Genomic DNA, 27,631 nt, shown 5'->3' on the forward strand with positions numbered 1-27,631 from the left:
GAGATGAGGTGTCTGCTGGGGTAGGACAGATGGAGAAAGTTTGGGAAGGAAATGTTTGTTGCGTGTGTAGGCCAGGTATGGGATGATGTTCTGGTTGTGCGTGTTGTTGGGTTGCAGATGAGGCAAAAGGCCTTGGACTGCTCTTGCTAGGAGGATGGCTAAAAAATGTCCACACTAAATTAAAAAAAAAAAATCCAAGAAAAAGATGGCCACACTAGAAATGCTAAGGCAGATAGGTTTCTGTTTAATATGTGTATGCTTTATGGGGAGGGGATTGTAAAAATAGTTTAAAGTTTCGTCTTTATTCAGGGAATACTATATCTATCTAAAGAAGCAAAACCAACAGAGACAGTATGGGGCTTATATTCTATAGATAACATTAGCACACACACATACATACATGTACACACATGCACACATACACATACATGTAATTATGGGAATAATAAATAAGGAAACTATAGGAAGTTGCACAGCATTACATTGGGAAGAAAGGCCACCACTCAGTGACATTGCCTTTGTGGCCTTGGATTGGTTTCAGAACCAAGCCATATATATGTCTTTGATTCAGGAGTCTTAGAGGAGAGGCCTCAGGACACTCTCAATAGGATCCAAGCAAGCAGGCTGCAGCACTGGGTAACTAACCATTCCTGCTAAGAAGTCAGCCCAAGTCTAAGCCACAGACGCTTGGTGGGTCCAAATCAGAGGGTTCAAAGATCCAGAAGGCAAGGAGGGTTTAGCAAGTCATGATTCAGGAAGAAGGAAAACTTTCCAAGAGAAATGTAGGCTTTCCATTTCCAGACATCTAGAACATTCTTCATTGTGTAATCTTAAGCCTTTGATCCCCAGGATGTTGTTTTGTGACTACGCCAGAAGCAATCAGGAACCAGGGGAGACCAGTGAGAGGGGTTATGTGCCTCTTCCTCAGAGGAAAGGTTCAGAAAACTGATGGAAAAATCTGCGGGTCAAAACCCAACACAGAGTAAAATGGTACTTTACTTGAAATTACTTTTTTTTTTTCTGGAACAGATATCTTAATGCTCAATTTTAAAAGCAGTAACACTAACTATTGGCAGCAACTGACATTGTGAACTATATATTCAGATTACTAAATGAGATTACTATTCCTGTGGGAAAGCAAGAGACAAAACAAGCAGGCAGCCAACATTTTGCCAAGTGAATTTGAGTGAAGACAAGTCTCTTTAGTAATTTAGTAATGAAGGCTTAGTCCTGGTTAAAATGCATTTTATAGATGGAGAAGGGAGTCCTGGTTGTGAGTCAGTAGCAGCACAGAACACACATTGGAGTACCAAATGTGGACAGTGTAAGAACAAGACCACAGACAGTTGACATGAGCCTACAATCGTCATTTTTTTAACCATCACTTAATGACTGAATGCAATGTTCTCACCCAAACCTAAATCATATTGTTTTATTGAAAGCATATAAGTTTTTCAAGGCAACTGTTTCATTAATTTGATATAAATAGATTCAATTAATTTTTCACAGATCTTTTTTATACTCTAAATTCTTGAGTTAAGGAAATAACTCATGGATGAGTTTGGGGGAGTGGGGGACAGAATTTCTCAATTTTAATGTTTATACTCTATTTCTTTCAGGATGTTTTAAAGTCCTTCTTGGATCGCAAGTATAGAATTACAGGATCTTAAAGCTGGACGATGCCTACTTCAATCCATTCTTATCAGGAAACTGATCACACTCAGGTGTTTCAAGTGGATACAAGTTCATGAAGGGCACAGTCACGTAGCTACAGGGACTACAGGCACTTGGGGGCACTCGGGGGCACTCAGGGGCGCTCGGGGGGCGCAGGCTACAAGGAGACTATTGTTGCTGCTGTTTTCCCATCCAAGGGAGGGGCTGCAGAACGGGAGGATGAAGATCAAAGCCAGGAAAGATCTATCATGGACTTTCTCTCTCCTCCTTGTATTTTCTGCAGCTTCTTCTCAGGCCAAGCTACCAAAAGCTGGAGGGCAAGGGATTCTGGGTAATAAACAGTAAATACAAGGCACAGAACAGGGCAGAAAAGAGGAGAGACTATATTTAGGGTGGGAGGTGTCAAGTGGAATAAAACTTTACACTTAGACGGGAAACTATAAATTCTTGATCTGACTACAGAGAGGGTCCAGGTAGACAGTTTCTCTTGGAGGGTACATGACTGTATGAAGATAAAGATAGCTTACCTTGGAGAAGTGAGCTTGCCAGCCCTCCCCTCCCCACCAGGACAAAGATGACCAGTGGATTTCTCAATGTTTTAAGGGATCAGTCCTGGTCAGTTGTGATTGTGCTGGCAGAGGGCTGGTGTTCCCCAAGCAAGAATGCTGATGTGGGGATTCCGCACTGGCTGTGCCCTAGACTACAGGAGTCAGTCCTCAGCTCCCATCACATTAGGGAAGGTTACCGTCTCCCAAGAGCAGATTGCTGCCTTGGTGGGTTGTGCTGGATTTGAGGTATTGACAGATGGTCTTACCCTGTGTCATCTCTTCTCACATCATGGAAGTTGCTGGAAGGCTCTGAAGTCCCAACTCTAGTTCTCGTTGGCTTCTGTACACTGCTTTCGATGGGTCCTGGGGTAATGGTCTGTCTTCTCAGCCAACCCTGACTTGTCATATCTGGTCTGTATGGGGTATACTGTCCTTTACACTAGTTTAACTGAAGCTCTGAGAAGTAAAGATGGGGACAAGACACAGAGAGTTCTCTCTTCTTCAACCTGTTCTCTACAGTCTCATTGACCATCTTGCAGGTCAGTTCATGAGGCCTCGCCCACTGAACGTTACTCCCCTTCATTACATGGACGGCAACAAGTGAGACAAACGTTGAAAGTTACAACCAACTTATTTGACAGCAATGTCATATTTAATTAGATCTCTGTGGGCAGATGTTATCATGGAACAAACAAACAGAAGAAGCAAGCAGACATGCCCACGAGACACATAGTTGTGTAACTACACTTGACTAGATTAGTTCCTTATTTGTGGTGCTCAGTGATGTCTGTATTTATTTCTGTATGCTTTGGAAACTGTTCAGCTGTGTCTTTCATCCCTCCCTCCTAAGGAGGGCTTTGACTTTCATTCATTTTGTTTGGGGGAAGGTATTATAAAATGGGGCTCTTTGCTATGCTACTGAAATCCCCATTGTCTGAAATCCAAGTGGCTATAGCAACTAAGTCTCCGGTTGAACCTTCTTCTTGACTCAATCCTTGAAAAATTAGTTGGGACAGATTAGAGAAAGCCCCGTGAAATGAGCCTTTTCGTTTCTGAGGGGCAGTGAGCTGGAAGACTCATCCGTCCTTTGATCCCCGGTGACTTCTCTGATCCTGTGAATCTGTGTGACTCATCTCACCCAAGCTCTTGTTATTTCACTCCCTTGGAAACTGTTGGGGGTGTTATAAATAAAGCCCACTCCCGGCCTTCAGGATCTCAGCTGGCTTCTGTAGTCTCCCCAACCCCCAGGCCCTGGGCCGATATTGAAGCTTCCATATATATACACGGCTGAGTCTATTAAAATAAACCATTACTGTGGTTTGAGATAACACTGAGTTTGTATTGTGTGGACTGAGCTCTATCCACCCTCTCCTACCCCCAGCAAACTTACTCTAAAGGTTTAGTGGATAAGGACATGGCCTGAACATCTGTCACCCCAAGGACCTTCTTTGCTTCCTCTTTGTCTGGCAATGTCCATTCACTTTGGTGCCGTAAGGACACCAAGAATCATGGGCTTATAAGGAACCAGAAGAGCAGGGAAGTCTCTTTGAGTCCTAGCCAGAGCCCACATTTGTCATCAATATATTTTGAGTGATTACTACGTGCCAGGCACTGAGCTGTGAGATCAACTCGAGGAAGCAGGTGCGCTCATGTGTCCCTTTGTGCATCTGGGAGATCTAGGCTCAGATACAAACAGTACCATTAACAACTGTGCGTTCAGGCTTCACACTTGAGTAGTCTTGGCTCCAAGGCATATATTTTGTATTGGTGGATCAAATCAGTTGTTTCTGTTTCACTTTCATTTCAGACAGAGGAGTGAGTGACAGTCTTGGTGCAGTGGGGAGGGAGAGTAAGGATAGACAGATAGTGTGTCAGTTTTCAGGGACGTGCAGTAAAATGGCACTGCAGTGGCCTTCAGCATGTTGGTTTGAAAAGAGATGGAGGAAGAGAACATTCCTGTGAACTGTGCTGCTGCGAGAAAGTTGAGGTGCCAACAGCTCTTCCACTCACTGTCACACGGAAGGCTGTGGTTTTCATGCAACCCTCTGACAGTTGCCTATTTTTCCCCCCGTAAAGGCTATACTATATCATCATGACTTTCTTGGGGTCTGAGCCAAGCATTTCAAGGACTGCGATACTGAACACAGAAGTGGCTTCTCTTAGTGGAAGGGAAGGAACCTGCCACGTAGGGGCTGTGGAAGGTGAGGAGAGATGCCAGGCAAGGCTGGGTGAGGGATGAAATCTGGCCTGGAAGAAATCATTGGTTTCAGTGAAACATGAAGGCATTGAATGGACAGCCAGAAGAGGGACTCATGAAACCCAGCCACCTTGATGTTGGATTTCCAGCCTCCAGAACTGTGTGATAGGAAGGTTTGCACATAAAACCCACTCTGTAGCACTTTATTATAGGCTCCAAACTGGCTGAAACTCTGACTCACTGACTCACAATATGTCCTAATTGTTGTCGATGGAGACAAATCTTACCCTGCCAGTGTTCTTACACTGTATTTATAAGTGCTGTGTAACTCCCATAGAGCAAGATTAAGAAAAAGTTAGGAGCTTTAGAAAATATTTACTTTAGATATAAATGATTTTTATTCATCAATGGTTTTACTTAAAAGTAAATTATATATATTTAAAGATAAATGTTAAAGTTTCAAGTTATCAATTAAAAAACCAACCCACCAACCAACCAACAAATAAACAAACAAAAGCTCTGGCTGCTTTGTTAGTTGAGTCCCTGAGTTTTTTCTTAAGCCATATTCGTATAAATTGAATATACTCTAGCTGGGGTAATTTAGGGATTGAATATTGCTGAGGACGTCGTGGGTTCAGTTTTTTTCCCTTCCTGTAACCTCAGGTACTAAAGGTTTTTATTATCTGCTTACTCTAACTGCCTTCATTGTGGGAATGTACTTGATACTCTGAAGTCTTCAGTTCTCTTTATTGAGTGTGAATGGCTGACAGGCTCTCAGTACTCCCGCAACAGACACCCCCCACCCATTCTTCCCTTCTCCTCTGAGAAAGAGACCACACCCTCGTGAGTATCCTCCCTCCCCCTCCCTCTGCCCCTCCCCCTCCCTCTGCCCCTCCCCCTCCCTCTGCCCCTCCCCCTCCCTCTGCCCCCTCCCTCTGCCCCTCCCCCTCCCTCTGCCCCTCCCCCAGCACATGAAGTCACTGCAAGATGAGCTGCATCCGCTCCCTTAGGGGCCAGGACAAGGCAGCACAGTTGGGGGAATGGTATCCGCAGACAGGCAAACAGATTTAGGGACAGCTCTCACTCCAGCTGTTGGGGGACCCCATATGAAGGCAGAGCTGCACATCTGCTACATATGTGAGGGTTGGGGGGCAGGGCAGCTAGGTCTGACCCATGCTCACTCTTTGGTTAGTGGTTCAGTCTCTGTGAGCCACCAAGGGTCAGGTTAGTCGACTCTGTGGAGTCCCTGTCTTCTTCAGGTCCCTCAGTAGTCCTCCTAACTCTTCCACAGACTCCCAGAGCTCCAACTAATATTTGGCTGTGAGTCCTTGTATCTGTTTCCATTGGCTGCTGGGTGGAGCCTTTCAGAGGACAGTTAGCTAGGCTCCTGTCTGGAGCATAGCAGAGTATTATTAATAGTATCAGGGATTGGTTCTGGCCCTTGGGATGAGTCTCAGTTTGGGGAAGTCATTAGTTGACCATTCCCTGTGTCTTTATTCTATCTTTGTCTCTGCACATCTTGTAGGCAGGACACATTTTGAGTCAAAAGTTTTGTGGGTGGTTTGCTATCCTTATTCCTCCACTGGGACTCCTGACTGGCGACAGGAGGTAGCCACTTTAAGAACCATATCTCCCACTGCTAGGAGTCTCAGCTAGAGTTGCCCCCATAGACATCCTGGAGCCTCTTTTCCAGGTCTCTGGCTTGTCCTAGAGATGCACCCCCACACACCGATTTCCATTCTCTCCCCACTGTTCTCCCTACACCTGATCCCCCCACCTGCCCAACTCCTCTCCCTCTCCTTTCTTCCATCCAGTTCCCTCCCTCCTTCCACCTCCAATAACTGTTGAATTTCCCCCTTTGAAAAAGATTCAACCACCCTCCCTTGGAGGTATTCTGTCTTTTAAGGAGAAAGAAGTTGGAATTATTTCTGGTCAGAGATGGATCCAATGGACAACTTTGATGCGTTGAGCCCCTCCCGCTTATCCCCCTTTCAAACAGCATTACTCAGTGGCTTTCTCTTCAGCCTCTTTATAGTTCCCTTCAGGTATTCCCTGGCAGGGTCAGGTACCCTACATTTGGGGGGGGGGGGGTTGGGTATAGAAAATGGTGGTAACCTTAAGGTTTTGTCATGTTAAATTAAAAAGATAAAGCATTAATATTGAAAAACAGCGAGTGTCAGCACTCAACGAGGCAACCGTGTGCAGAAATGGCTGGCCTCCTTCAGACCAGCTTTCCAAGCTAGACCACATAGAAGTCTGATTTGCCACCTTGAGGACTATTGGATCCCATTCACTCCCAAGACCACTGTTTAGTGTTTCATTCAGCGAGTACTTCCTAAATATATTTACAGAGGAAGGCAGGCTCAGCATGCTGTCTGGGGAACGGCAGTGTGGACTCAGGCTCCTGGTCTACTGAGAGAGACATAAATGGCATTTGTGTGCGTGCTTTGGAACCGAAAATGGGCTATTAAAGTCGAGTTTTACAGCACATGCGTCTTAACCCCGAAATTCCTCAAGTCAGATCAAGTTAGGATGATGGTTTTCAGGCAGCTTGCAAGAGTAAGGTCTTGGATTTCACAATGTAACGCTCTAGAAGGAGATTAAAGATAACATGGAATGCCTTTTACTACTAAGCAAGCCAGTAACTACTGGATTTCATTGAACCTAAGATGTGTGTTGTTTATCTGTGTGTCTGTTTGATGAAGAAAAATATTCACTCAACTGCACCCTAACACAATACTTTTATATTGCTGGATCTTAAAACAACCAAACAAACAAACAAACAAATGCTGTTTGTCTTATTAGGACATAGATTTTCTTCTATTATTTACATGATACTTGTAATCTCATAAGAAGAAACATAAATTTAGCAACAGTTCAAACATTCCTGAGATGACTAATATTCATACCGAGCCTTCTGAATTAATGTCTCTATTTATTTTTAAGTAGACGATCTCCTGGCTACAGGGTCAGAGAACTCCTTAAATGGGAACTCCATTGGTACCTTTGAGACTCTGTTCTGAGGGATTGACCCCCATTTTGAAGATTTTAAATGTGCAAATGTTGCCAATGAAAGTATGAAGATGTACTGCACAGTCAGCGACATATATCAAAAAATTGTGAGTATAATATAATTAAAAATCTACGTGGATCTCTTATTGACAGACTTTCCCTGTCAGAAATCCCCAGAGTGATCCCTGGATTAGCCCTCCTAAAATGAAGAAATATGATTGAAAAAAATTATTAGTTTGGAGGGTTCTCCAAGTGTGGAGTTTCTAAGAATTAATTGGTTCATTTCTTTAAAAACTTCAATCCCCAGCCCTACAGCGGGCATGCCAAGCTGGAATCCTTGGCTATTTCTGACAAGTTCCCCAGCTTGCTGCGATGTGGATAGCCTGCTGGCTGAGACAGAGTGCACTGGAACACCCTTGGGTGCTGTGTTGACCAAGAGTTGAGATTATAGTCCTGCAAATTTCACAACAACTATGGAAGCAGGCAGAAGGAAATGCTCTTTTCCTTTCATTTTTTTCCTTTTTTTTTTTTTTTTTTAAATCACAACATAGTCCTTGGTCCTTCATTATGAACATCTTAGGAGTAAGTGACCCAAGATATTTTGACATTAAATTAAAGCATAAGTCTGAAGCTGCCAGTTCATCCTAAGTTAATAAGAAGTGATTTTTATTTCTCCTTTTCAAGTGGTTGGCTTTGGACCTGGGTATTTAAAAAAACAGTTGTTTTTTGTTTTTTACATCAGTCATTTATTATGCCCATGTCATGCTGATGACTCTCCTCAGGGTGGCCCTGACTAACACTTTACTACACTGTGAAGGGGTCAGTTCAAGGTTAAGCAAAGGAAGTGCCACATTATTAGAGAGACAAAATAGCCCAAGTGTTCCCTATGACTCTTGTGTTAATCAGAAATCTCCGTCTTTCCAAAATTCCTAGCAAAAATTCCAAATATCTTAGTAGCAGCCTCCACTGTGACTCATTAAAGCTGCGCTTTCTTGTGTCAGATGGTTCTAACGTTTAGCTGATTCCCAGAGCCTACATTAATGCTTCAGTCATTTAGGAAAACGATGGTATTAAACACAAAACAAACTCTCTTAAGCTAAGACAGAAAAGTTGGGTGTTTGAATGAGGTGAGAAAGGCCTCTATGAGATGGCTGAGTCTTCCCGGGGGAGAATTCTGAGCAGGTCACCGTGGCCTTCTGTGAACTCTTGGATAAGGGAGTGATCTTGCAGAGACTGAGATAACTGGAGGGATGAATGGGGCCTGGGAGGGATGCTCATTGCCTCATTGCTTTTCATGGTACCATTTGTTTTGTAAGAAAAATATGTTAGAGTTGAACTTCACTTTCACACTTTCCCTTTATCTTCACGTCACCTCTTTGTGAAAGGGGAGGCGTTCCTATTTCTTATGCCTTACTGAGAAAAAGCAGAGAGACTTCATGTCTAAGGTCAGAGCCACACGGCCGTTCAGAGATACATGGCTGTTCACATCACATCTGTTCTGTGTGTTAGAGCAGCCTTTGTGGGTTTTGGATGTGGGTCTATATTTGGATGTGCAGGGTCACTATGTGACTGGAATCTCTTACAAGATAAACCCAGATATATCAAAGACTGGATCACATCTGTCCCTCAAAAGCTGTGTTGAATATTTGCTTCCTACTGTAGCGACACTCAAAGTTGTGACTTTTGGAAAGTGACGGGGCTTGGTGACTCTGACTCTCCCCGTGGGTGAATGAGATATTGGAAAGTTGCAGAAACTTGGAGAAAGAAAGCTTTGTTCTTGAATTGTGTATTTTGCATACCTTTATCCCTCGCTTCCTGGCTGTCAAGGGGTGAACATTTGTCTCACCCTACGCTCGTTGTCATCATGTTCTGACTCACCACAGGCCAGGAACAATGCAGCCAAGTTGCTAGGGGCTGAAACTATAAGTCAAAGCAATCTTTCCTCTTTTAAGTGGATTTTCTCAGGTATTTTTACCACTGAGAAAGAACTTAACACTCAAAGGCAAAAAAAAAAAAAAGAAAAGAAAAGAAAAGAAAAGAAAAATCTAGTTGCTGGAGAAACTTACCCTGACTCTTTAGGTTAAAACCCGTCCGAAATGGGGACAAAGGGAGGCGTTTTGAACAGTCACGGTTCTTTATATGCGTCTGGGTCTAGACCTTATGCCTCTAAACTAACTCTAACCTTGTGAGAAAAGTTAAGTTCTAGATTGTTCTGGGATCAAAACACCAACAGCCTGATTTCCTTGTTGTTTCCAGAGATTCCACAGGTGTTAAATATCTGGATGGGGTGGCATCCAGAGATCCCTGCTTGAGTGAACATATAGTACAAAACTCAACCAGGGATCTCTGAGCTCTTTGCCCAATAGAACGAACATCCGTATTTTTCCACGTCCAACTCTTAGACTTATGAGTTCTTGAAGGGCTGCTTGCCCTAAACCACTGTGATGGTTCTTCAGCTGTCTACAGTGCTGGTCAACCCACGAGGACCAATCAGAGAGACAGCATTCCTGCAAAAAGCCTAATTAAGACGCTTCACTTCACTTGAGTCATCTATGTAGGCAGATATCGTTCTTGAGAATAGTCTGAAAATTGCATATAGTCTTGAAAAAATGCATTTCTCCAAAATCAAGACCTGGTAACTGTAGAGATCAGCTTTTGGGAAATATTTGCTCCGATATATAAGTTCACTTTTGATGAATGAAGCAAAGCTTGGGTGGGGCAGATAGCTTAGTCAGTAAAGTGCTTGTCACATAGTCATGGGGTCCTGAGTTTGATCCCAGCACTCAGATGAAAATCTGAACATGGTGGTATATGATTCTAATCCCAGCATTGGGGATTGGAGACAGAAAATTCACGGGGTAGTAAGCCCAGCCAGTGAGAGACCTCATCTCAAAAGAAAAGGTGGGCAGTTCTGAGGTGTGGTTACCAACGTTGTCATCTGATCTTTCTATGCATTTGCATACAAAGGCACCTGTGTACACAAAACCCCTATACACTCAGCACATGCAGACACATACATGCGCATGCATAGTTACCCAAAAAGAATAAAGCAGATTCCCAGAAACTAGACTCTTGATCATAATGGTCATACATTTTCATGGCTCCTGCTCTGTTTAGTCTTCTTAGACCGTTGTTGGGGAACTGAAGTGAGATCTAAACCATCCGGCATGTGACTTGCTTCTGATCACAGTTTGTTGGTACTTAAGATATCTCTAGAACCCCCGTAAGCTGTTCCTGTGCCCTTGACTTAGACAACTGACCTGTGGCCACCATGACTCAGCTGCTTGGCAGCTGCGCTTCATGAGAGCTCTCACGTACTTCCAAGACTGGAATATCAAGAGGAAAAGGTAGAGTAAGATACCCAGGAGCTGACGTGATTGGATCACAATCTAGTCTGACTCCATTTTAGCACCAATGGCTTCTTTCTTGAAGCTTCTATCTCCTTCCTTTGGGGGGAACAGCTTTGTTCTGTAGGTCAGCTCAGCCTGCTCCTCTCTTTGTATAGAGTAGAATGCAAAGGGATGGAATCGGTGGCTGTGCTTACGTGTTTAGTAGGTTCTGCTGTGTGCTAGACCTTGCGTTAGGCACTTGCGGGAATGTTATAGCTGGTATCAAAAGAGGGAGACTTTCAGATGCCCGTCTCTACACACAAAGAAGTTAAAACCAATTCTCATATATCCGAAATCTACTCATGAGTATTGCCAGTTTCTCCTTAGCAACATTTTCCTTTCAGTTTGCCTTTGTAAGATAAATCAAATCAACACTATCCGGTAGAAAGAGTTTATTATGAGGGTACCTTGGTTCTTGACCATGAACACACAGAACAATTCCCACTAGATGTTTGTTTCTCCAGAAGTAAATCCTCGGTATTTTATCACAAGCAGTCATGACATGTAAAATAAAACACAGATTATCAGTGCACACTCCATCAACTTATTTTCTTGGTTAGCACCATGGGTTCAAGGAAAGAATCGCAGTGACCTTTGAGGTGTACAGGATGTCCTGGGCTGAGAAGCTCTGAGAAGCTCTCAGGTCAGATCGTTTCTTGGCGAGCTTCCAGAAGACCACTTCCTATCACCTTTGGATCCAGAGGTGATTTGGACTGACACATTGGAACTTGAACTTGCATTTTTTAAAGCGGTGAGAGTGTGACTTTTCTTACTCTTTGACGGCTAAATAACTCACAGGCAGAGCAGGGCTGGGATGTGGCAGACTCCAGCACAAAGTCAGTCAGCCAGGCAGACCTTAGACACTCAACAACAGCCTTGTCTTGGCCTTAATTGTTCTTTGCTGGCTGAAGATTAAAGTTGGCATCTTGACTGCAGATAACAAAGCCGTGATCTCCTAATGGCCTTTGTGTTCATTGATCGTTTTCCTACTTGAAAAGTTGGAGAAGTTAGACATATATATATATAAAAATTCCATCAGTATTTCTGGGACAAAGGGTATTGTGGGATCTTAGACGGAAGTGGTGATGCGTCTCCCAAATAAATCGTTAGCTACTAATGCCTCGAGATAGTGCCATCATAGATGAACTCTGTCCATCCTACTTTCAGCTGTCTTCTGTGGACTTTGTGGTTTAGTGATATAGATTTGGCACCCTTAATGTCCAGTGCATTTACCAAATATGGTTATCATTTGAGTCTTTATTTGTCCTAAACGGTGGGAAATATTTGTGGTATCTATGATTTTCAAGTGGTAAAAGTCCATTTTGTGACTTATACTGGCACAGTTCAGTACTTTACCCACCTGGGTCATTTGTCACCTATACATAGTTGATTTTGGAGTTTCTATTCTACTCTATTCTCCACAACTGTATTCTCATGGCTGAAGTCCTAACTTGAATTATTTACTGTGTGATGTTAGACCAGTTACTAAACCTCTCTAGGTATCTGTTTTCTCCTCTTTAGGATGGATGCAAGAATAATACCTAGTTCCCTTGTTGTTTTAAAGTTTACATATGATAAACTGTGTAATGTGCTTAGTTTGGTGTTTGTACCATAAGTAAGATATTTATAAAAATTAGGCATTATTGCCACACTCCCAGTTAACCACTTCTCAGAAGGTGACGTTCAACAAAAGCTGAACAGGAAACAGTTTAAATCATGTACCATGCAGCTAGCATCATTGTCCACTGCCTTGTAATTGGGTTGCAATGGGCAATGGGGTGGCTCTGACCTTAGACTGAGATAATTCTAGTCAACCTCAGACAGTATGGTAGTTGTCATACTTAAAGTTTCTATTACTGTGAAGAGACTCCGTGACCATGGCAACTCTTATAATGGAAAACATTGAATTGGGGCTGGCTTACAGTTCAGAGGTTTAGTTCATCATCACTATGGTGGGAAGTATGGCAGCGTGCAGGAAAACACAGTGCTGGTGCTTGGTCTGATGGCAGCAAGGAGAGACTGTGTTCCACATTGGGCATAGCTTGAGCGCATACAACCTCAAAGCCTACCTCCACAGTGACATACTTCCTCTAACAAGCCACACCTACTCCAACAAGGCCACATCTTCTAATAGTGCCATTCCTATAGTCAACCATTTAAATACATGAATCTATGGGGCCATACTTATTCAACTCACCACAGAAGTCACGAGCAAATTCTTAAATCTCCTTTTGATTCCGTTTCTTCATTCAAAAAGTGAGACATGATAATAGAAGCAGCTTCCCAATATTTGGTGGGGGCTCATGGGAGTTAATAAAATAATTAAGAACAACTCTTTGACAGTTTCCCAAAGACAAATCCGTCTTCCCCCTGATATGTGAAATGTAGGAACGAAGACATAAAAACAAGTGGAAGGCTATTAGTATTGGATATTTGTGAATGGAAAGGGGAGACCGGAAGGAAGAAAAAGCAAAAATAATAGGACCCATAGATTCACGCACCACTCAGACCTCAGCAGAAATTTTCTTAGTGTAGTGGACTGTGGGTAACACAGAAACTCACCAACAGTAAAAGAATAGAGAATATGCATGGAGCGCTCAGCCCCAAAAGGGACATCTGTACCACATCCCTGTCTCCTAAAGTTCAAGGACTGTTGTAGAAGAGGTGACAGAATGGTTGTAAGAGTCAGGGGTCTGGAAGGATTGGAGTGAGACAGACAGGACCACTGTACTTGGAGTTATGTCAGTTATGGTTGCCTGTACAAGATCAAGCCAGTCAATGTTTGAGTATGGAGGGAGGGCAGGCTCATGAGTCCCTCCCCCAATCCCTGTAGCTGAGGAGCTACTGACAATTGCTGACTTCTTGTGGAAGGAGGGTTAGTTTTCTTTAAGGATGTGGCCCCTGGTAGGTTGACCAGAGTCTGGGCAATGGTCCCATACCTATGAGTATATGGGCAGCAAAGTGGGGCCAGAGGCTTTCTAACAAAACAAAAATCAATCAATCAAATAAACAAACCAAAAAGTAGAATTTGGGAGGCATTGGGGAGATGAGGGATAGATTTGTGAGGAGTTACATGGGGGAATAAGGGGTGAATTAATAAAGTTTTTTTTTAAAGATTGGGCAATCAAAGGATTTAATATGATCAAAGTATATCACGTGTATGGGAATGTCAAAATGGATTACTTTGTGTAATTAACTACATAGTGAATGGTTTTATATAATTAATATATCCACAAAGGATAGCACTAGGCACATGCCATGTACAGAGTAGACTTTAAAATTATCACAAACTACGAAGGTCCCACCTGCTGAGTATGTTTGCTCCTGGAGAGAGGAGTACAGAATATTTCAGGTTAGAGTGTCATGAAATTGGGAGCTAATGTCTTGCCTTCGTTTCCCACTTCCCCAAAATGTACCCTGGCAAAGCCTAAAGACCATGTCACATCCAGTAGCTTGGATGCGTCAGCCTTTAGAGGCCTCAAGGCTTTCAGAGGTCAAACACTCTAAAGCCATGAGCTCTCAACAGAAGACGAGGAGTTCTGTGGATGCACCACAGTCAGTTTGTGACAGACAGGAGTTACCCGCTTCGCTGGGTCATTTCTTTACCAGTCGGTAGTGACTTTATCTTTTTGTTGACAAATTGGGTTGGGAGCTAAAAATGGAACACAGCATTAGTGTGAGGACTTTTCTGTCTGCTCTGACATCTAGCATCCCCTTGTTGCACAAGCCTGGCTACACAAGGTCCTGGGCCAGCCAATACTTTGAGAGGACTATTGTTTTCCTTGGTGGGGCCACACTGTGTCCCTCCATAGCATGAAGACCTTGTTTCCTGGTGGGTAATGTTTTTCCTTCCCCATGACTTGCCTTTCTGGAGCTGTGTTCCGATTTCCCTGCTGGCTCACTTGTTTCTTTGGGCTTACTGCCTTGTTTGGGAAGTTTGAAGCAAGAGCTCCGATAGATGCCAGGAGGTGAGAGGAAGGACCGGGTGGATGCAGTCATTGGACACACAGACTTGGTGATGGATGAGCCTTCTCGCCAGGGGGTTTGGGTCAGGAGCAGTCCAACTGACAAGTTTTTCCAGAACTGAGTAATTCAGTAACAATGCCGGGACAACCTTCTCTCTCTCTCTCTCTCTCTCTCTCTCTCTCTCTCTCTCTCTATTGATTAAAAAAAAATGCTAAGCTGTAGCATATCTGACTAAACACAGCAACAGCAAGGACAGACTTGAACATGGATAGCATAAATACTTTAGAGATAACAACAGAGGAGGAACTTGTGAGGAAGGAAGAAGTCTTTAAAAGGCTTCTATCCAAATATTTTCCTTCTTCTAAGTCTTGAAAAAACACAATATATAACTATTTCTTCTTCCAAATGATCTCATAGCTATTTATTGAGGAAAATGCCAAATTATTATTATTATTATTATTATTATTATTATTATTATTATTACTATTATTATCATCATCATTTACTTGATAGATGCTTCTGGCTTGATTTATGTCTATGTCAGTCTCCTCCGTGCTAAGGGACTCTGAGACAAAGCTACATCCTAAGTGTTATGTTGGTGTCAGAGCAATTCCTGTGCAGTAGGGGGCTATGCTATGCAACCTTCGTTATTCCCCCTTCTCAGATGTCCTTGAGTCTTTGAGACGGATGTGAGCAGAGTTTTTCAGCCCTCATGCAAAACAACCATCTAAACATAACAGATGACATCAGCTTGGGCTTTTCAATTCCTGGATGGCAGCAGCGTGTTAATCCAGCCTTCATCCTGGATTTCATAAACTAAAACAAGAGAGGCTGGCAAGAGCACAGCGCTGCTGCTGGGTTGAGGAAATTGATGACGGGGAAGCATGCGGGCAACACAGTGTATAAAACTCATAACCGTGTAGGCTGAAGCTCAGCTACTACTTTGGACGGCTGCTTCCCTCCAGCAAAGACCACGACGGCAGGGAGCTGAGCAGGAGCCAGCTGCGAGACATGAAGAGCCTCTTGCTGCTGACCACACTCCTGGTACCTCTGCACCTGGGCATGGCCTGGAGCGCCAAATATGCGGTGGATTGCCCGGAACATTGTGACAAAACTGAGTGCAGAAGCAGCCTGCGTTGCAAGAGGACAGTGCTGGATGACTGTGGCTGCTGCCAGGTGTGCGCCGCGGGACCTGGAGAAACCTGCTACCGTACAGTCTCAGGCATGGACGGGGTCAAGTGTGGTCCGGGGCTGAAGTGTCACTTTTACAGCGAGGAGGATGATTTTGGTGACGAGTTTGGTATCTGCAAAGGTAAAGAGCGACTCTTTGCTTCCCACCGTGCAGGGCTCCCGGAGGGTATTTAGTCAGCCTGAGGAGGTGCGTGTTCCTTCCTCTGAACAACCAGGGAGGATGCTTGGATGCAGGTGGTGTGCTTGATAGAGAGAAAAAGGATATCTGCCGGGAGGTTTGGAAAGCAGCGTGCAGAAGTCACAAGGGCTGCAGCATCCCGTTCACTGCATGCATTCAGATTTGAGAAGGGAAGTTGCAGTTGGTAGCTTGTGTGTCTTCTTTTTCTGAGAGGCTTTAGAAATCTGACAGGTAGCCTGTTACAAATGCTTAAGGTGTCTGTTCCCCTGGAAGCCAATGATTCCAGAGGTCCTCCTGAGATAACCTCTTAAAGCTGTTTCTAGCTCCCCAGATTTCACCAGCCTTTGATCTTGAAAGAGTTCACCGGGAGGAGTGCCTTACTCAGGCTCAAGTATTTCTGATGAGCACTAATGTGCTTTATGGCATAAGGTGGGCTTAAGTCAGGCAACAAAATAACTCATGCTCTTGCAAGAGGGTCCCCTGAAGTATAAAATAAGCCTAGCTTAACTTTTAAAATGTTTCTGTTAGGCAGAAAGTAGCAGATGTTGTAAGACAAGCAGAAATAATAGTAACCTAAAAGTCTGTTTTTTTTAAAAAAGGTGACTCTTTTATAGATTTAAAGAAAAGAAGTGAAATTATAATTAAGACAGAAACCAGAGCTAAATGATGCCTTGATTTGTCTGTGGAATTTATTTTCAAACCTAGTGACTAAATTAATATTTTTAAATGAATAAAAATAAAAGAAAAGGTTATTTAAAAGTCTGCATACATAGATGCTATATAATCTTATCACAATATGCTATCATGGTTAAAAAAAAAAAAAAAAAAAAAACAGCGTGCTCATTCCTGTATCCAGTTGTGTAATACAAAGAAGCTGCCGAAATCGGAAAGCCAAGTTCTGAGAAATTTCTAAATAACTCAGATTCAATACAAGTGCAACCCTTCCTGGATGACATTCTTCTAGTATTAAGATAAGCTCACCAATTCTCATTTTAGAAAACAGTTCATAAATTAGTGATCTTTTAGCCTGCAAAACCAGCGAAAGGCTCAGACATAAATTCTAGAAACATTTTGGAGATGCTATTCTTTGCGTAGATTTTTTTTTTTTTTTTTTTTTTTTTTTGATTAAGACCAACAAAAGGTGGACTAGTAAGGAAGTATTTTCTTCGGTGAACACACATATATACGTTTCTTTCAACTGAGTAGGCTTTGTATTTTCTGGAAATTACAGGGCTTATCTGCCAAGAGAAAAAGCACCTCACATAAGGAAATTAGGGAGGAAGTGGTTAACGCAGTCCTGTCCTATGAAACAGCGAGCGAGCGAGCGAGTGGCACATGTGGGGGAACGGATTTTTCTTTGGCATAAAAACCCCTTTGTAAATGTGGTTGCGAATGGACAGTGCACGGGGTAAAGCATCCAGCTGCGCGGCAGCGGTTAGTGAACTATGCTATTAAGAATCTATTTTGAATTGCTCTTTCTGGCATTCTCCGAAGAGCCGGTGGGTTCAGTTTGGAACTGTTTTCTTGCTGCTGGGAATCATAGGGCGTATTCACCACCTCCTGGAGTTAGTTCCCATTGCTGCAGGTGAATTCCCTCCTCCAGCCACATGAAGACAGCTTGTATATCCAGATGTGTAGGGTTTCTTGTTTGTTTGTTTGTTTGTTTGTTTTTAGCATTTGGATGTCTGATCCTGTGTTACTTGCTAGCAATCGGGCAGACATCTCTTATTGACTGTTCTGATCAGCACTCAGCGCGATAGGGGCCTTGAACCTAGAACGGGGAAGTGGGCTAAGATTTCCATTTTGAGCTTCTCTGAAGACAGTCACATCCCAGCCCTGTGCTTTTCTTCCAGAGAGTTTTCCCAAATCTGTCTTAAGAACTTTTCTTCCCGGGGTAAGGAGGACAAGTAACATCGGATCCTTTAGTAAGGTTCCTCCTGTTGTAGTGATCCCCAACCATAATGTTACTTTTTTGTTACTTCATAACTGTAATTCTATTACTCTTATGAATCACAATGTAAGTATTTTTGGAGACAGTGGGTTGTCAAAGGGGTCGAGACCCACAGGTTGAGAACCGCCATTCTATATAGATTCCGCTGAGTTACACTACTGAGTGAGGAGATACTGCTGTGCCACAAACTCAATCTTATGATAGCTGATAGGCCTCTTTATTTCATTGCAATATGTCTTCGTCTAAGTATTAATTACTGATTATGAATTATTAGGCTCTGGAAGAGCTCCTCGTTGTTGGTAGGTGTGCAAGCCCCCAGCTGTGTATACCCTGAGGTTTCTTGCTCTCTTTGCAGAGACCTTGATCAGTGAATCTCTTAGCAGCTGGGGAAGCTACTGAAGCCTAGTGCTGTTCTGAGAGATAAGGAATTTTGCAAGTGTGGGAGCAGACTGGGGACTGGTTATTTCGTGGTCAGGTGGGATGACAGGCCTCTTAGCTCTTTAAAACAGTCAACTGTCAACTACTGTAGATTAAGGACACACTCATACCCATCAAACTAGTTCAGGAGGTAATGCTTATATCTCTTTAATTTCCCGTCTTCATGTAGCTGTGCTCAAGAAAACCTGTGAGAATCCCTGTCCTGTCATCTGTGCAGAAAACAAATAGAATAAAGGCTGGCCCAAGGGTGGGGCTGGCAAGAAACCTCGGTGGGGAAAAGCACTGTTGGCAATCCTGACAACCGAGATGTGAGCCCCAAAACTTGCAGTGGAAGGAACCAACTCAGCAAGATGTGTTCTAGCTTCCATACATTTGCTGCACACACACACACACACAGGTCCACAGGCACATGTATGCACACATTCCTGTATACACACACACACACTGAAAAAATAAATAAGGAAGGAAGGAAAGAAAGGAAGGAAGAAAGGAAGAAAGGATGAAAGAGGGACTCTTCTAAGGAGATAACTTAAGCTTAAGCTTCAGATCATGATTAAGCCTGAGGCAGGTGATGTCTGGTTTTCCTATGTGGTTTTCCATGTATGCCTCTAACTTTCAACTTTCAAACCCTGGCATTTTTGATGCGTGATTTCTGCTCACCAGTCAATGTCCAGGAGACTGATTCAAATCCTAAGGTTATAACCAGGGCTGGGAGGATGGAGCCCTGTGCTTAACAAGCAACACTCTCTCTGCCCTCAGACTGTCCCTATGGCACCTTCGGGATGGAATGCAAAGAGACTTGCAATTGCCAGTCGGGCATATGTGACAGGGTGACCGGAAGATGTCTGGACTTTCCCTTCTTCCAGTATGCAGCAGCCAAATCTCCCAGCAGGACCTCTGCCTCCCACACAGGTAAGCTAAGCCCTAAGCGGTGATCGGTGTCAGTCTAAATGAGCTTGTTTTCCTCACGGGGAAAGCCAGGCAGTCCTTGAGTTTGGTAGCTTTTGCTATTTTCAAAACAAATCTCATTGATAATTCTGAGGATTCTCATAAAGTTTATCACATTTGAATGAATTAACGAAGACAGATCCGTCATTAAAAAAAAAATCTAACCAAGATAGGCAAAGTTCTTTGAACGACTTAATGATCTGTTTTATGGACTCACTAGACAAAACTATTTCTCTCCCAACTCCACTCAGAACGAGAGCAGTGAGGTATTTGTTGGATCAGCTCTAAGAGCCAGAGTAGAAGATACAGAACATTTCTCCTCCTCCTGCCTCCTCTTCTACCTCCCCTCCCCTCCTCCTCCTTCATCAAAAGGAAGCAATAAAATGGAATAATTGTGGGTTTCTGGATTTTGGAGCTGGTAAGAATTAATCCCTGTGGTGAGATCCAGGCAATAACAAAACTCCAGCCATGCTTACATGTGGCTGACAGGTCTGGGCTGTGTGGCTGTGCACGCAACCCTCCCTCCATAACTAACAATAAAATAAAAAGACAGGGCTCATGATCATGCAGTTATAAGGGCTCACTTGGAGACCCCTTAAACTCTCAACATGTAGCTACAACAACTGCCCATTAATATCAATAAACCATACCTCCTCCAGATGGAACTCACTCAAATCCATTTTCCGCAGGGTGCGCTTCTGGCCCTTTGCCTGTGAGATTTTGCAAGTGCACTTTTGTTTTTTGCTGTTGCCTCCTTTGGATGTTGTGCTTTTAAGTCAATTCATAGTGTTAAGTATAACTGTGGTCATACACAACAAATCTTAGCTTACCAGATGAATGGCTTCGTGGACATTGGGTTAAATCACGTGACCTATCTTTGCTGTTCTTGACAAAGCAAAGGGTGGAGGTCTTAAGACTTGAATAGCTTTTTATGTGAGTTTCATATGACACATGCCTTTAGGATTTCAGAGTATCTAGAGTTTCATCTCCACCACCTCCAGCCAGTTCTAGAACTTTCTAATTAGCCCAGGACTCACTGGCTTCCCTCTTCCTCGTGTTCTGTCCAGTGCCTGGAAACTATAAATGGAAACCACCAATCGCACTCTCTCAGATCTGGGAGTGCTCTGGGGCAATTGTTTACAAGAAAGATTTGAGATCTATTTTCTCAGTTTGCCTTGCAGCCTCAAGCATTTTCAGCTTCCCTTATCTTTTCTTTTTCTTTTTAAAAATCGAATCAGAGTCTTACTATGTAACCTTAGTTGGCTTGGAACTTACTGGGTAGGCCAGGCAGGCCTCAAACTCATACTAATACATGCATCTCCCTTCTGAACGCTAGGAGTTAGACCTGTGCCACCATTCCAAACACTTGTTTTGCTCTCTTAAGACCATGGTTACAAAGGACTGTGAAGAAATAACCTTTGAGCCTTCAGTGGCTGAAGTTGGCACCTAAATCTTTCTGAAGGGCAGCATTGAATTGTGCTGCAGAACTTTGTTGTTTTTGTTTCAGTTGGTTGATTTGTGTGGTCTTGGAGACCAAAGCCAAGGCATTGTGTACACTGGATGAGTGTTCTATTATCAAACTACCTCTCCAGGGCTTTGTTGTGACCCTTTGGTGGTACCTGGGATGGAATGTCTGTGAGGCTGTGGTGGCTGCTTGCAACAGTCTCCCTGATGGGGACTCTTGATTGGTGTACCTAAGTCCCTCCTGCTATGACCCGTTGGCAGTTTCTCTTTGCTTATGCAGCCTCACTCATATGAGATTGCCACTCTCTTTAGTTTGCTTGCAGATGGTGCTGATGTCTTGGCTACTATATAAAAATTCTAGAAGGTTTTATATTACTTATGGATGGTCATTATATACTAAGCTACACAAAAATATTTACATCAAAAACTAGGAATGGATATTCTTACTAGAAATGTAAGGAAATCAGTTGGTTTTCTTTCCTTTTGGATATTTAAAAATCTTTTATTCAGGTAATCTTAGTGAACCTCAGGTTCACAAGGGAGGGGGAGGGTATCTGAAAGATACAGACAGGCTGCTCTGTTTGCCTGCGCCTTATCTATTTGGGATTTGCCTCTCTGCGTGCCAGAGTCCACAGGGAAGAGCATGGCTCCTCAATCTGCCATAGGCTTCATATTAGCACCTCACAAGCCAATCTGAGCCACCCTTTGAGAACAGATCAAAGAACTCCCAAGCCCGACTCTCATAGCTTCTCCCAATAGCATGGGATCTTCTTCAAAGTGCTACCTGCTGCGAGCTAGCTTTCTTTTGGCAGGTGAGATTCCAAATCCTACCCACCTCAGCTTTAAATGTTGTTCTCTCTCTCTCTCTCTCTCTCTCTCTCTCTCTCTCTCTCTCTCTCTCTCTCTCTCTTCCTTCCTTCCTTCGGCAGCCAGTGTCCAAGAATGAAAACTCACGGGTTCCACCCTCTCAAGCTAGCAATGCCCCTATTTAACCTATTTATCTGCCACGCCGCACTAGTCCTGCTCAATTCTTTTTCATGATGTACACTGTGAACACAAACTTGTCTCGCTCCTCTTAGAAGTAGAGTCCACTCTAAAAAGAATTCTAAATCTTATAAGCCTTTCCCGTACGAAGAGCAAGCTCTACCTTTAGAAAAGAGAGCTGCCTTCTGGAGTGATGCCAAGAAGTTAAATCATCTTTCATGAAGTTAGTATAAAGTTCCTTTTAGAGATTTATTTTTGCAGCATCTGGCCATTCCCTGAGTATGTGTTGAGCACCTATCATGTTCCAAACATTGTTATCCATGCTGAGGACACAGGTGAGCAAGTGGAAGAGACAGCAAATGCAAGAAGCCCTGCTTTTATTAAGCTGGTGTTTCAGGGATGGCATGAGATAATGTCCGGGAGCAGTACATGTGGACCATAGGGGGAACTGTTGCTAGGTACACATAGAGAAATGATGTGAGAATGTTATCCTGGCTGGAAGACTCATTCAGAGCTATTCAGTAGAGTGAATGGAGGATCTTGAATTGAAGATTTATCTTAAATTCAACCAAAAGATAAAACCAAAATAAAACAAATCCACACTTGATCTTTAACTTACAGATGTTACATGATTTGTGTGCCTTCCGATTTCAGAGCGTGACTCAGCATCCGGAGATGGCAACGCTGTGAGAGAAGAGATTGGAGAAGGGAACGCTGCTCGGCCCTCCGTGATGAAATGGTTAAATCCACGCTGATCCTGGCTGAGATTTGCCAAGAGAAGGCTCCATTTTAGTGACCAACATTCAGCCAACATTTTAAGAACGGTCTAGAACATAGGCTGTGGACATGTAATTTATGGAGATCAAGTGTGATTCAGAAAAAGAATGTAGGCTACATACAACCCATAAGACACATATGACTGAACCCTTTTAGGTATTTGCTAAATATTTAAATTCATATAGATCTGCTAAGTGTGTGTGTGTGTGTGTGTGTGTGTGTGTGTGTGTGTGGTATCACCAAGGAACTTGAGATGGCCTTGCTGTCGATGAGTAATCCAATCAAAGCTGAAGGACCGACCGGTGGTTTCATTGACCTGGGTGCACATTCTTATTGTGATACAGGTTGAAGAAGAGTTGGGAGCAGGAGACAGTGGGATCGTTGTGAAAGTAGGGGTTATAATATTTGTGTCCTCCTTGTAGTAGTTTAAAATTTTTTTATTTTGTCTTACTTGGAGGCGATAAAACAAGACCAGAAAAGCCTTGAAGGAAGTGAGATATTGGAAGCTGAACAACTGCTTTGAATGGAAATGCTGTTATTACAGCTCCTTGTATCTGATGAGAATGGGGGCGGGCAGAGGAGGTGGACAGAGGAAAGAGTATATATTATATTCCCATCACTTCTCATCTCTGGTTTAAACACTGTGGGCCTTGAGACAGATGTAGAAAGTAGTTTGCCCTCCTGAGGGACAGAACAGGGTGAAGGTGAATATTTATGTATTTTTATAAACAAATCTTGTAGTTTAAATATTTCTCCAGCACCCATATGTCTCCCCATCTTAGAAAAGTTACCCTAATGTTGCTTGTTTAAAATGGGTTCTCAAATACTCATATATGGAAAATGTGTTATTAACAATTGCACTAATAGTAATAAAATGTAGTTACTCCAGGTGTATAAAATTTTGAAAATTTTTTTAAATGCTATATCTTGAGTGAATTTTAAATTTAAATCAAAAATTAACTTTTTAGACAGTTTGAGAAAGGAAAGTTAACTTTCATTAGGAAATGTGTCAGCTTTAAGGTATAGTTTATTTTCATTTTTTAAAATTCTTTCTAACTTGATTGATGAATGGACCTGAGTTTTTACCCGGAGGACCTTAGCACAAGAAGAACTGTTGTCCTGCCAATGCTGGGAGATATTTGCAGAGTATTTTATTTGGAGTGAAGAACTTATTTAAGAAGTATTTGCTTATTTCCTTATATTTTATTCTCAAACCTTGCCAACAGAGTTGTGAATGTACTCGTGGGAAGATCCGTGAATGTAAGCGCAACCGGCTGTTAGGTTTTGTCTTAAAAGAACGGTGTATTATTGTTCAATAAAAATGGCACAGCTGTTCCATGTTGACTGGTTTTCTTCTAAATTTTACTCAATCAATAAGAGAGCTATTTCACATTAGAGGACAAACCCTTTAATTGAATTTTATGCTGCAGATGCACTTCTGCAACAACAAGAGAGAGAGAAGATTTCTGTCTTTGGTCAATTCAGACTGTGACCTTCCTGAAAAGTGAGTCCCTATATATGCTGACATTTTTACAGTTCTGTTCACTCTGGGCTTTTTTTTTTTTTCTTTTAAACTTCTGTTTCTATCTCTATCTCTGTCTTACTATCTCTCTTTTAATTCTAGATCAACAAAATCCACATTTTAGTATGTTAAGTTCTCTATATAGTATGTAGTATATGCAGTATATGCTATATAGTATGTAGTATATGCAGCATATGCTATATAGTATGTAGTATATGCAGTATATAGCTATGAAGTATATGTAGTATATGCAGTATATAGCTATACCAGTATTATCAAGGTTACTGAGTGATGATTCTGTTACTGTGATTCAGATACTGAACTCAGCAAAAAGCCTTGCCTTATTTTTTTGTTCCTCCTTGGAAGGCAGAAAAATTTCCATGAACTAGCCACTACACTTGATTCCAGGTTCATTGAGAAAACGTGAAATAACCATCCCATATGTCTGTTAACTGAAAGAAGGTCACAGATCTTCGAGTGTCCACTTCACTCCGTTCATATGTCTGCTGGTTACTTATAATTAACATTAGCATTTTATTTTCATTTACTTCCCAATGTTTTTCAAAGTAGTTGTGCCTTTTAAAATGAGGACAAAGGCAGATCTTTCAGTACCCCTGGAAGGAGGGAGAAAACCCCCACCCTGAAGGCTATGAGGATCCCACCCGAGAATGGCACGTGTGACTCAGCGTTGACGACAAGTTACAGAAGCATTTGAAGTGTGCTGATCCAATAGGAGGGAAAACTCTGTATATTTTAAAGACCCAGCTGCTCTGAGTTTTTCTAAATAGTGGAAATTAAATGTGAGTTAGAAATCGTTAACATTTTAAAAGGATATTTATATTCTTCCTAAATTTAAAAAGTGAAAATCTACACCAGCTCCTCCCCTGTCCACAAAGTTTCACGATATTCCCTTAGGGAGTGATGTGGCTCAGGTGACTTTCGCTGGAAATCTAAGCCCAGAGTTCAGGACCTTCAGTGTGACCCTAGATCATAAAATCAAGTAAGAATGGACTTGTCTCCTCTAACTCCAGCCGTGCTTTCTAAGGGCCCAGGTCATGACCTTTACCCTGCATTCTAGAATTCACATATCCTAAGTTGTCCTGTAGTCTTCCGGCTAATTCTGGTGGAAGGGTCTCGGAACTCTTTGGATTCGTGGGAAGACACAGAGAACCTCAGCAGTGCAAGCAATAACGTTAGGACAGCGCTGATATCAGTCTGGCTACACTTATTCTTATAAGTCGATTCTTATAAGAGGCAGTTTGGCAGGACTTCTTGTGTCTACTCTGTTTTATTCTTCCTTTTAGATGGCCATTTAGATGAAGGTGGGGGATCCACACATCTAACCCAACAGCACACAGCTATCTCCTTTTTAGTTACCCTAATCATTTACCTAGCATCCCACTTAAAAAGGGTGTGTTACATAGAGAACCATTCCTCCTCATAAGGTAGACCCGATTTTAAAATCTGTAGAGCTTCTTTTTGTTTGTTTGGTTTACTATTTTTAAAAAGAGGGTGAAAACTGTCCAAGTAACATGAAGCACAGAGTTACGACTCTCAAAAGCTAGCATCTCTGGAACCTTCTGGAGCCTTCGATAGACCACATGTTGCAGATTCAGTAGGATTTCAATCACTCCTGGGTAATTCAAGATTCTAGAAACTATAGTTTGAGAATGGCCGATACAGGAACATTTAGATGCTTAGAAATGAAATAAGCTATAACGCAAACCAATCACGAATTGGTTGCTCTATTTTCTAAGCAGTTAGTATACCTAATTTTTGTTGTGTTTTGTTTTCGAAGCAGGGTCTCACTATGTAGCTTTGACTGTCCTGGGGCTCTCTGTGTTGACAAGGCTGGCCTTGAACCCACAGAGATCCTCCTGCCTCTGTCCCCCAAGTGCTGGGACTAAAAGCATGCATGAACCACCCCTCATGGCAAGGGATACCCAATTTTAAAAACTATGGAGTGTTTTGTTTGTATGTTTGTTTACTATTTTTTAAAAGCGGATGAAAATGTCCAAGTAATTTTAAACTCTAGGGGTTTAAAGAGGGTGAGGCAGAAGCATCTCAGATTTGAGCAATGTCTCAGAAGTAAACAAGCAGATGAAAACCAAGATGTTTGGGGGGCCTTTAAGGATAGATAGGAGATCATCAAAGAGGATGGGGTGGAAGATGAAGACTCAGGAAGCTAGCAGATGATGTGTTCTTACAGAAAGAAAGACATGGAAGAAGAATGGCCAGGCGCGTCATGTGTCCCCCATAGAAACAGCTGAACTAAAATGGCCTCAGGGGATTGGAGGGGAGCAGACGGAAGCCTGTCTGAATGGTGTGGATGTGTGACAGATGAGCGCTTTTCCCAGAAGGCTGTCTAGGAAGGTTGGAAGGCGGTAAATCTACAACAGAATGGCAACTTTACTTAGTAGCAATTTGTTTCTTTCTGTCCTACCCAGTCAGTAGCTGAGAGCTGGCGTTCAATGTGCAGGATCATCAGTGAGAAATGATGGTAAAGATAGACGGTGATTTCAGTGAGACAATTCAGTGGAGTCAGCTGAAGGGTACCACCAATGAACTGCGTGGCAGCGTGGTGCACAACTGTAATCACCGCCCTTGGTGGGCTAAGTCAGGGGGATGGATGGTCAGAAGTTTCAGGTTGGTGAGAGCTACAGAGTAACACTCTATCAAAAGCATGGAAGCAAGCGAGCAAACAAACAAACAAAGAGAAGCCAAAAGAATATTGTATATTTGTTGATAAAGCTCATATTATCATGCCATATAGTAACCCTAAATTTTGTGCAAGAATACGTGTATGGACCAGTCAAGAGACCAGTGATGTTTGTTTTATTCTTTATATCTTTATGTATTTTCTAAAAAAAAATTATAGAGGTAGTTTTTTTAAAAATTGGGAAAAGGAATAAGATTATCTCTAGTTGTCATTATTAAGATTTGATCCTTCAAGAGTTTTTTAGATGTATTTAATCACCTGGGCACTGGATTATGAAAACAATAACTTTAATCCAAATGAATGAAGGTATTCACATAAAGACATCTGCATACCCTATAGCTCTCTGTGGAAGCAGATATTGTCTTAACAGAAGCAATCCTGAAGATCCTCAGAAAGCGCACATAAAGGTCTTTGGACCAAAGTGCACTTTAAAAATGACAGTCCACCTTTTGTACCTATGCTATCTGCTTCAAGCAGGTGGCTCAGGCCACTAGGGTTTTTGTATTTCCTGACACCTGTGGAGTTGGTAAATATTTCCTGTTTTTGTTGTGTCTAGAGAAAACAGGAATTAACAAGTTGGAAGTGCTCATCAAACACCCATTGTGGGTGACCTCGATGTGGGCAGTTTTCAGTGAGAGGTGACACTCAATTTCTTAAGATCTATCCTAATGAT

At 42.5% G+C, this 27,631-nt stretch overlaps 1 protein-coding gene and 1 long non-coding RNA gene across 2 annotated transcripts in view; one reads left to right on the top strand and one right to left on the bottom strand.

Moving 5' to 3' along the window:
* Positions 1-27,631, bottom strand: part of Gm41069 — a 37,529-nt gene that overhangs the window by 5,607 nt on the left and 4,291 nt on the right. The gene's annotated exons all lie outside the window — the stretch shown is intronic.
* Positions 15,614-24,059, top strand: Esm1 (endothelial cell-specific molecule 1). The gene is made up of 3 exons (NM_023612.3): positions 15,614-16,098; positions 19,304-19,456; positions 22,595-24,059. Exons 1-3 carry the CDS (start codon positions 15,798-15,800, stop codon positions 22,693-22,695), a joined length of 555 nt encoding a protein of 184 aa, NP_076101.1. The 5' UTR covers positions 15,614-15,797; the 3' UTR covers positions 22,696-24,059.

Source organism: Mus musculus, chromosome 13 (genome assembly GCF_000001635.26).
Source record: "Mus musculus strain C57BL/6J chromosome 13, GRCm38.p6 C57BL/6J".
Taxonomy (NCBI): domain Eukaryota; kingdom Metazoa; phylum Chordata; class Mammalia; order Rodentia; family Muridae; genus Mus; species Mus musculus.

What these genes read in the sequence shown, in the direction of transcription:
- Esm1 (NM_023612.3), top strand. Translation starts at nt 15,798, where the DNA reads ATGAAGAGCCTCTTGCTGCTGACCACACTCCTGGTACCTCTGCACCTG. An exon ending in CGAGTTTGGTATCTGCAAAG is followed by an intron (nt 16,099 to 19,303) that starts GTAAAGAGCGAC and finishes CTCTGCCCTCAG; the next exon opens with ACTGTCCCTATGGCACCTTC. An exon ending in GACCTCTGCCTCCCACACAG is followed by an intron (nt 19,457 to 22,594) that starts GTAAGCTAAGCC and finishes TTCCGATTTCAG; the next exon opens with AGCGTGACTCAGCATCCGGA.